This window comes from Pteropus vampyrus, unplaced genomic scaffold, assembly GCF_000151845.1.
Source record: "Pteropus vampyrus isolate Shadow unplaced genomic scaffold, Pvam_2.0 Scaffold110, whole genome shotgun sequence".
Classification (NCBI taxonomy): domain Eukaryota; kingdom Metazoa; phylum Chordata; class Mammalia; order Chiroptera; family Pteropodidae; genus Pteropus; species Pteropus vampyrus.
This window is the reverse complement of record NW_011888891.1, coordinates 3,354,580-3,364,987: the sequence shown is the minus strand read 5'-3', so window position 1 is coordinate 3,364,987 and position 10,408 is coordinate 3,354,580. Positions and strand designations below refer to the sequence as shown.

General features: G+C 41.9%; 1 protein-coding gene across 1 annotated transcript; it reads right to left on the bottom strand.

Annotated features, from left to right (window-relative positions):
• Positions 1 to 655: 655 nt before the first annotated feature.
• On the bottom strand, positions 656 to 10,339 carry PLET1 (placenta expressed transcript 1). The gene is made up of 4 exons (XM_023533761.1): positions 9,619 to 10,339; positions 5,239 to 5,440; positions 2,902 to 2,963; positions 656 to 801 (listed from the first exon to the last, which is right to left on the bottom strand). Exons 1-4 carry the CDS (start codon positions 9,863 to 9,865, stop codon positions 656 to 658), a joined length of 657 nt encoding a protein of 218 aa, XP_023389529.1. The 5' UTR covers positions 9,866 to 10,339.
• Positions 10,340 to 10,408: the final 69 nt, after the last annotated feature.

Genomic DNA, 10,408 nt, shown 5'->3' with positions numbered 1-10,408 from the left:
ACATATTTGAATTTAACATATCCATTATTCTTGTTTGAAATATAGTTTATTTGGTATGACATAGAAAATAATGCCTTTATGCCACCATTTTCCCCTATTTTTGGCTGCTCCGACATGGTACATTCCTATTTTCTTGCTCTTCCAATGCTACTGGTGTTGCCAGTAGCACAAGGGCTATTTTTCCTTTCTCCTTTCCTTGTTGAGTCATGTGAGTCATAGAAGCTCTGTGTACCTGAGTGGGTTTGGTTAGAAATCTGAGATCATCTTGAAAGTGAGGAAAGATTTTTCCCACAGAGACTCAGAGACACAGATAAATCACTTGGCAATTAACAAAAGTTTAGATTGGCTATAGAATTGGCTGTCAACATGTTAAACCTAGAGCTGGAATTCCAGGTTACACCCAGACCAGTTCTAAGTAGTTATAAAAAGCCTAATTTGTATCCTGAAAGGTCCAGTTGAATATCTGTGTGCCCCAAGTTCACCAGCGAGTGGGCTGGTTACCCTCAACCTAGTCTCCTTTTTGGTTCAAAGCAGTGGCAGTAGAGTTGTACATTTGAGAACATAAAGCTCCGTTCACACACATGTCGGAGCTGGCTTGGAATTGAATGTAGGAGGATGCAGTGGAGGCAGGAACAATTGTTCCCTTAGTATCCTTCTAGAAGAGGAGGAGTTTGCTGATGAGAAAGACGAGCATGATCTGAATGGCATCTTCAATGGGGCTGAGGAAGATTCTGTTGCCCAAACTTCTGGAAGTCTTGTAGGGCGACATCGTGGTCTTGTAGGGTGACATTGTGGTTATTGCTGGCAAAAAAAAAAGGCATCAGAACTTCTTTAGGGTGGTGGGTGGGTGCTAGAGAACAAGGCTAATCTAATGGAACACTGAAGCCAGAGTTCATTAGTACAGTTCAATAAAGATGTCTGCAGGGCCAAGTGTGTGTAGAGGAAGGTTAAAGCTATGGGGTACAGAATATCAAGAAACAAAAAATAAATAAGAAAACTCTACCCTTAAGGTCTACACAGTCCAACCAGGGAATGAATTTATGCTCAACTTATATAACTACTGAGCATGTTATTGGGTGGGCTTGGCCCTCAAGTGTCCTTAGTGTCGTATTAGATCCATCAGTGCAAATATGATCCAGAATGGCACAATTTTATTTTTTCTCGCTAATTTCAAAGATTGCATGTTATTGGCTGGGCTCGGCCCTCAAGTGTCCTTATTGTTGTATTAGATCCATCAGTGCAAATATGATCCAGAATGGCACAATTTTATTTTTTCTTGCTGATTTCAAAGATTACATGTAAAGCTTATAAGAACTAGATAGCATCCAGACTGGAGGATGGCTATTCTTGCTTTAAAGTAAGTGGAAAGAGGCACTGTCCAAACCCCTTAATCTCTGTAGTTTCTGTGGCACTGGTCATTTTCCCGTGCAGGGATCTGACCACACATTAGTTCTTCCAGGTTGCTTTGCTAAGAAGCAGAGAAAGCCAGGCCTGTAGCCCTGGGTGGTGGGTGGTGGGTGGTAGGTGGGATGTCTGATCCTGGAAAAACTGGGGCTTGGCAGTGATATCTCCAAGGGTCTGAGTGGACCACAGAGGGAACTATAATGAAGAGAAATGTTCAGTGATTTGCTTAGGCCCATACATTCTTCTTCCTGCCTGGAGGGTGCCTTTAAGTTCTGTGGCATTGTTTTATCTAATTTAGCATTTCCCCAGGGCAAATGTTTCTCTAGCAGCTCACTGAGCCAGAAAGTCTGACAGGACCACTTTCTTTTTCTTTTTTCAACTGGATTTTATTAGCATGGAGCTAAGGAGTTCTGACTAGAAATAGACATTTTTTTTTCTTTCTTAGCATTTATACTAGCATTTATAGCATTTATACGCTTTCTTGAAAACGTATCTGAGAAAGAAAATAACACCCAGTCTTTTCACAGAGGGGAAAATACCAAGGAAACAGTTAAGACTTTCATATAATAGTTTCATTAGGCATAATTACTTTAAAACTTGTTGAAAACGGATATCCCTTTTGAGTACATTTTCAGTGTAAGACTAGTGGGGAAATGGGCAGCATAGTCAATGTATGTCAGTGTTTTGGGGTACTTGGGGAAGTCCGGTTATCTGGACATTGAGAAAGACTAATGTGTCTTGTTGTTGGTTGAAACTTGTATTTAAAAATTCATTAAAAAAAAGGATTGTAAAGTGTAAAAAGTACAAGATGTGGAATTTGAGTCCTAGTTTTGCCATTTACTTTCCATGTGGTCTTAGACTAGTTGCCTATCTTTTCTGAACTTCAGTTTCTTGAATTTATTTTAACTCCCTAAAGGGAGATGAGAGAAGGAAGAGGGCAGAGAAGGGAAAAGAAGGGTAAGGAGCCTCAGGATGGGCTGAGGTTGAGGACTACAGCCTGTGAAAGACCAATGGAAATTCCTGGTGGTGGATGGTGGCCAAAAGCCACTCTGAGAACTAATGAAATGTTTGGTATTTCCATGCTATCAACCCTTTGTGCAAATCTTCCCCCTTCTCCCTATAGAGTCTCTATACCTGTGAAGGCTTTGTGTGAATGGAAAGTCTTTGTGGAAATTGAGGAAAGAGCTGACTTTCATATTGGTGTCTATGTGCTAGTGAATAGATACAGCTCCTAGGAAGAAGGATTCTGGAGCCTCAGGTGATTGTGAAAATATAAGGCCCTTGGGAATTGGCAGAACTCTTGGAGATGGCTTTTATTTTCTACAGGGCATAGGATAAGGGGTCGAGCTAATCTTATGTAGGTCTCATATAAACTAGAAGGCTCAACTGATATTTGGGTAATGCATGATTAGACTTTTTCTAGGGCCCCCACAAAGTAATTTTCCAGGCTGATCAAGTTCACTGCCAGATATGTAAATGGGCTACAGAGGAACTTACCTCGTTTATTCATTTTCACATGAGAAAATGTAGTCAGTGTTTTGAGATGGAAAGAGAAGGCTCTGTGGAGGGTAAATCAGTGAGAGAGAATGGTGAGGACCTCAGCTGTGGAATTCACAAGTTCAGCTCACAGTTCTGCCTTCCCAGAGGATCCCAACCTCTTCATTCCTTTTGTGCTTACTTACTCAATTAGCAGATAATTACCTCTATATTGTCTTAACTAACATCCTCCATTGATATTGTTCCAGAGAAGATAATGTCCATCCCCTACTGCAGCCAACTTCACTATCCCGAACTCCCCACAGGCTGGTCTTTGTTCAAGCCAGTCCTTCTGCCTGTAATATCCACCTGGGTCACATCTGCCCACATATTTAACAGTAACTCTATGAAGTTGTTCTCCCTATTATCATTAACCCAAATAGATTTCCATCAGAGAGACATGCCTCTCTTCTGCAGTGTCTTGCTATGAGCCTCTCCCCACAACTGGAAGTCCAGCTCCTTGAGAGCAGGTTCTGTTAACAATGACTGACACATAGTAGGTGCTTAAAGTTCATTAAATGATTGGTAAAGCTTAGTCTGTTGTTCTTATATTAGTGAGTCCATTATTATATTAGTCTCTTGTTCATATATTCAACAATTAATAAGAATATACTACATGCCAATCACTGTGCTTGGTGCCGAGGAAACGGTAGTGAACCAGACAGGCCAGGTTCTTATCCTGTGGCACTTATAGTTCTCTAGAGAGAGAGAGATTTTAAATGAATAATCAACTAATGAATTAAGTAATTGATCACAGTGATGATATGTGCTCTGATGCAGCAGTGGAAGTTGTGGGAGTAAATAACAGAGAGCCGGAACTTCCTTGGGAGTGTAGGGAACGCTTTCTTGAAGAAGTGATCTTTAACCTTAGTAATTATTTCTGTATAGGCCTGGCCTTACTAAACCTCATTGTAAAGTTCATGGCCAGGGACCTTCATATCCCTTTGGTGCCCTACCCAGCACAGTGGAGTTCTCTGCTTTCTGTATGCCCCATCATATGTGCTGCTCCCCAATCCTTGTCAGCGTCGTTGATCAAGACCATGTGGTGCATTGCAAACAAGTGGAGAAGCCAGTGCATCATAGCAAGGTGCGAATTAGGAATGGTCAGGAGACCACACGTCAGTGGGAATGTGCAATTTCTATTGCAGATTGCCACTGCTTGGTCTTTTATCTGTTATTGCATGGAGTCAAGGTTTTAATGAGGTGAGATTAAAGAGAAGTTATTGCCCTAATTAGTCTTGCATGGCCTCTAAGAGACTGCCGTAGTGAGGCTGGATTGTAGCACCTTTTGTATTCTAGCGAGTCACTCTGTGGGAGCCAGCCAGGTCCAAGCAGGCTCAGGGCATGGAAGGGGGGAGTGGCTTGGCAGCATCGTTACCACCGCTGTCCTCAGAGCTCTTTATAGTGGACATGGCCTGATGGTCAGACCTGTTCTTTCAGCACAAAATGGCAGAGTCCAAAAGGGTGAGCGCCTCTCAACGTTTGGTTTCTCAAGTAAACTTGCTAACAAATCCTTAGCTGGAAGAAAGGGTTTTTTTTTTTTTTTTTGTGGTGAGAGTGTAATGTGAGCCCCTGGCTGAGCTCACCTCAGAATGAGAGTGTGTGACACTAGGAATCCAGGTTTATTACACAGTCATCACACTTTCTGTTAACAAGCCATTTCCAAAATGGATCTATGTTTTAAAAAATGATTCTCCAGTTTGAATACAGAGAATCTGAAGCAAACAGGGTTCCCAGTGACAAAGATTCTATGTTTAACCAAACTTTTCCTATGCCCATCTGTGCACTTCTGTGTATAATCTAGTTTTAGCAAAAACCTTGCTAGGTCAGTTTAGCAAGAACCTCTTACCCTCGCTATCTGATCACCTGTCTGAGCTTCTCATCTTTACCATCTCCCAGGTGATGTCTGATCACCCTGGCCTGCCTTCAGCAACAATCGTATGTATGTATGTACGTACATATGTATGTATGTATGCATGCATGCATGCATTCATTCACTCATTCATTTTGCTTTAATTACCATATAGCTCTGGTTTTCTTTAATGTGCTAGTTCTTTGTGTTTATGATGAGCATACCTGTTGTGTGTGTGTGTGTGTGTGTGTGTGTGTGTGTGTGTGAACTGCTATAGACAAAAAGTAGGACAAAGAATGGCAAGTCAGAAAAGGAGTGCAAGTACTGAGTTCTCCACATCATATCTGGATTGTATTTTGAGTCCTCCAAGATCGGTGTAAAACTGCATAAACCCAATGTGAAACTGTAAAAGCCCAAAGCAAATCATATGTTAGATAGGTTCTTACTGTATCTCGACTGTCGTTATGTTCGTGGAATTAGGAGATTCCCACTCGGCCTTGAAGAATGTGTTGTATGGTTTCATCACATTATACACGACACCTTGTTCGGAATACCTGTTTGCTTCATGCCAGAAGCCTATTAAGTTGTCGTTTATATCCAGTGCTCGCAAGGCCACAGTGGTGATATCTGTAGCCACAGGAATCAATACTAGGAAGAAATGATAGGGAAGCAGTCAGCCATCTATACAATAAGACAAGGGATGAGTTATGAAACCAAAACTAAATGTGAAAAAAGAAGGTTACAAATAGCATGTAAATGTAGTATGGTCCCATTTTTGTAAAAGAAGTTGAAAAAAGTCTGGAAGGAAAGACATCAAGATGTTAACTGCAGTGATTTCTTGATAGTGGGATTACAGATGGTTTTTATTTTCTTCCTAGTGCTTTTTGGTGTTTTCTAGATTTTCTGCAGCAAAAGGTGAGCAAGAAGAGACCTGTACTCTGGCCCTGATTTTGCTCCATACCTGGGATGAGATTCCAGGTTGGCTCTTAACTTCTGGAACCTCATTCTCATCTGTCAGACGGGAAGGATTAACCGGTTCTGCCCTTCTTCTCTCAAAGGGAGTAGAGTGTGCGGAGACTAGGGGTTGATGTGCGTGGAAGGGTCAGAAGCGCCCCCTAGGAAGTGCTTCCTGAAAATTGAGAATGTTACAGTTAAGTCAAAGTGAAGCCCATTTCCTGGTACTAGAAATGCTGACCAAGCTCTTGGTTTCTGTTGCCGAGGGTGAGGTAAGGGGAGCCTCTGAGCCCCAGGAGCCCTAATCCAGGAACCTGTCCAATAGCCCCTTAGAGTTCCCTGACCGTCTCCACTCAGGTGAGTCTTCTCCCATGACCTGACTAGCAGGCACTCACAGGGAACCCCACTGACACTTGTTAATTCCTCTTATTATTTTCAGAATTCTGATGTGTAGTGGGAAGGGAATTTCAAGAGAATATTTTAGTTGGTCCATTTCTTCCCTTAGAAGATCCCTTCTGAATGAATTCCTCAATGCTAAACTGTTCTCCAGGGCCCTCTCAACTACCCAGAATTCCTCCAAAGACTTCTTCACAAAGCAAAAAAAAAAAAAAAAAAAGCCCATCATGTAGCATTGTAGGATCTGACAGTCCTAGTTCTGAATTCTAGCTCTAACATTGAGGACAAAGTCATTTCACCTCTGAGCCTCAGTTTTCTTATTCTTCATTATTCACTCCACAAATATTCATTAAATGCACACTTTGCACCAGGCCTGGTTCTAGGTGTGGGGATAATGACATTATCCTTTATTATATTGAGATCACGATACCTTATCTTGAAAGGTTCTTCGGAGGAGTAAAGAGAAGAATGCAAAGACTTTAATACATGATGGGTGTTAGATAAATTGCACTTGTTATATTTTTAGCACAAAACACTTCTCTGTTCGGTTTGTTTTTGCCAGTTAAGGTAGGGCTGAACCAGCTCCCACAGGTCTCAACTTGTTCAGTGAGAACCGGGCATTTGTCCTAGATGTGTGCATGATGGTGAGGTATACTATGACAAGTGACGGTGTCACCCACAGACTCATCAAGTCTGCCAGCTCTTTCATGGACATGCTGTTATCTCTGTCCTTTCTTCTGCTTTCCCTGTCTCACTCTGCCTTATATCCTCTTTTCCTCTCTCCCAGACATCTGTATCATTTGAATTTCTGGTCTCCATGTTCTCCATTCAGGCTGCGGCCAGCACAGACTTCCACGTACAACACTTCCATCAGGAGACACTCTTCTCCAAAACCTTCAAAGTGCCCTTCTTTCTAGAGCATCTAAACATTTCCACTTTTGTATCTCTGCTTCTGTTCTGTCAGTTCCAGTACCCAGCACGTGTCTTTTATGACCTTGATAACCTGTAGCTCACGGTGCTGTGTGCACGCCAACTCTAGGGGTCTTCTTCTGGGTCTGTAGGCACACGGCTCACAGCTGGCTTTTGCTCATGTCTGGCTGCCTGTGTGCAATTCTCAATCATACGTCTCATCCCCACTTACTCTCCAAGATCCTACGTATGTCCCACCTCTAGGCTAATTCAGCTTTCTTTCCCTCTCATTCCTGAAACATTTATGAGTTTTACTGTAGACTAGAGTGCTCAGTTACATTCTGGCTTGTACTATATATATACTGTGGTTTCATCTGTGTCAGTATCTGGCCAGCGCTGGGAACCTGAAAGGCACTAAGTAACTACTAACTGATTTAAAAAGTTGTGCATCCAATGTTGTATAGTGCTCTTAAAGCTGAAAGTTCAGGTAAAAAGGCAGGCAAGTTATGTCCTTCTTGCCCATAGAACTAAAAGTGGAGACAGATGCTTACCTAGCATGGTCTTAACATATGTGTCACTGCATTATGCGTTTCTTTCAATGATAAGAAGACAGACCCAGGGAACTAGTTCTAAGATATTCCCTGACCTGCAAGTGTCTGCCAAGCCATTCAGCCCTGACTTACCAATGTTGACACAAACCCTAAAATTAAAAAAATTTTAAAATCAGAATTAGAAGTAGTTAGTCTGTGTGGGCATTTACTCAGTCTCCCTACAAGTCCTGAGTCCTAGCTGAGTCTTACAATGACTCAGTCTTACACGGACATCCTGGAGACTGTTTTGTCATCCTGGGTGTGGAATCTGTCACTTCACACCTGTGGGCACAGGATTTTGACTCTCAAATCATTCCTATAGTGAGTCAGTGTATCATAGAACGATAGTACATTTTCTTCTTTGATGAAATCAGATGACATTTGGGGAAGTGTTTTGCATGTAGTAGGCATTCTGTGACCCTTAGTTGCTTTCATCCTTTCCTTTTCTCTCTGTCCCTCCTACTGCCTCTAAATGCTGTGATTCCTCTTTCACACAGCATGTTCCGTTTCGAGGGAGTCCTTTTAAGGGGTCTTATGAATCATCTTTTGACTCTTCTTTCTTCTGTCTTCCTACTTTCAAAAGGCTCCTAATTTCCTCACCTTCCTATCTCCTCCCCATCTTCACAAGATAGGGTTCTATTCCTTCCATTTCAATGGCAAAATCCTTCACCTTGAGATGTGTTATCTTAAATTAGGGGTCTGTAATCTCTTTTGCAATAGTCTCTCTGGCTCCCTTCTCCCCCCGCATCCCAGGTCCTTTCCCTTATACAAGGTCACATATATGCTCTCCTGGTCTTCATTTTGAATTACAAGATTATCCTCCCTGCCCTGTTGGACAAGATCCACTGCCTGAGTCGTGAGCCCTTAGTGAAGCACTTAGTGACAGTCCTCATGAAAAAAAAAATAGAAAAAAGTACAAGCTGACATGGGTGCGTAAAAGCAGGCTGTAGTCATTCTCATTCTGCTGAAGCTTGGAATCTGTATATCACTGGTGTGGATTTCACCCTGGTGGTCTCTGCAAAACTTGGTTAGAGGTCTAAGAGAGGCAGGATAATATAGTAGATAAGAAGACAGACTCTAAAGCTGGATAGCCTGGCTGTATAAAGCTGAACTGTTATTTCGGTTCAAATCTTAGTATTTTACTAACTGGTGACCTTGGGTAAAACTTTAACTTCCCTGTGCCTCAGTTCTCATCTGTAAAATGGGAGGATAATGGAATTGACCCTTAGAACAGTACCCAGCACATAGTAAGGAATATCAGCTCTCATTACTATAATGGAGAGGCATATAGGGTACTGGTTAAGGGTAGAGTCTCTGAAGACAGACTGATCTGGCTCGTATCCCAGCTCCACCATTTAAGTAGCTCTGTGACCTAACCAAGTCAATAACATCCTTATCCCTATTTTCTCATGTACAATTTAGGAATGACAGTGGTCTCTACCTAATAGGTTGTTATGAGGGCTAAATGCATTAATACATATAAACCACTATTTTACATGTTTTTGTTGTTATGAAAGTAATAAGAAAGCACTTGACTTGATTTGTAGGTTTGGCTGATCCCCAAAGGGATATTTATCAAATATTACTAGAAACCTTTAAGAAAACCACCATTGGATTAGGAATGAAAGAGCTAATTTTTCCACTTACTAGTAGTGAGATCCTGAGCAGTGAGACCCTTAAAATAATAAAAACGCCAATTTTGTTAAGTCAGAAAACTTGCCACAGGTGCTCTTGCCATGGCTCTGTTAACCTGGGTTTTGGGACTTAACGACTCCTGTGGCTCAGGTTGGCACAGGAAATATGCAGAAATAGTCCCATCCAATCCACTCTCTTAAATGTTCTCATTCTTTCTGTCCCCACTTCCCATCCAGGTCTAAACACATGTTTTATAATTGAGAGCAAAGATGGAGAGTTATGTTGTGAAGTTCTGGTTAACTCCCCTTAGAGAAAAAAGTAGAAAGAATGGCTTCTACTCACCTGTGTAGACTGTGTTGCTTTCATAGACATCTGGATGGACCTGGATTTTTGGAGGAGTGATGGGGACGATCTTAGTGGTGGACATGGAGCTGTTAATGTAATTTGCGGAGCTCTCAGTGTAATTTACGGAGCTATCAGTGTAATTTGCGGAGTTGCCAGTGTAATTTGCAGAGATGGCAGAAATAAACAGCATTCCGAGGCACAGAAACAGCCCACGTGGCAGCAGTGCGGAACCGAGGACTGCCATGGTCCTGATTTGTTTGGAAACTGCTGGGCCTGGAACTGAGTAAGACCGACTTACCTCAACTGTTTATATGCTCCAGGGCTGGAGCTTCTGGGTGAGGTCATTCATGCAAATCCTCCTCTCACCCCTCCCTTAAATTAACTGGCTTCTGGAATTTGCCACTGTGATCCTTTATCAATTCCAGTTTTGCTCAAGAATGGGAATGAATTGGTCATGGATTTATTTTGCATCTCATCCACCTCAGTATCTGCTGTTAAAAGAAAACTGTTGAGAAAGGTTTAAGACTGACAAAGTGAAATTCAGAGTTGAATAATCATCACATACCTGACCCATTTAGAATCTCCACTCCTCTCTCTACAGGCAACTCAGGCATAAAAGCCCACTTTTCTTGGAATATTGCATACCCATTTCCAAATTTCCTTAATCGAACATGTCTCCAATCCCAGTTTGTTTTGTGACTAGAATAGAACTAGAAACGTTGTGCATCTGAATGTATTTATTTCTTTGAAAAGAAACAGCTTCGGTTCATCTTGCTCCTGACACTTT

Bases quoted from the DNA above. Each gene is read 5' to 3' on its own strand.
- PLET1 (XM_023533761.1), bottom strand. From the start codon at position 9,865: ATGGCAGTCCTCGGTTCCGCACTGCTGCCACGTGGGCTGTTTCTGTGC. The intron at 2,964-5,238 runs GTAAGAACCTAT...TACCCTCCACAG, and splicing joins ATAACGACAGTCGAGATACA to AGCCTTCTCTTTCCATCTCA. The intron at 802-2,901 runs GTAAGTTCCTCT...TTTTTTTGCCAG, and splicing joins TGTGAAAATGAATAAACGAG to CAATAACCACAATGTCACCC.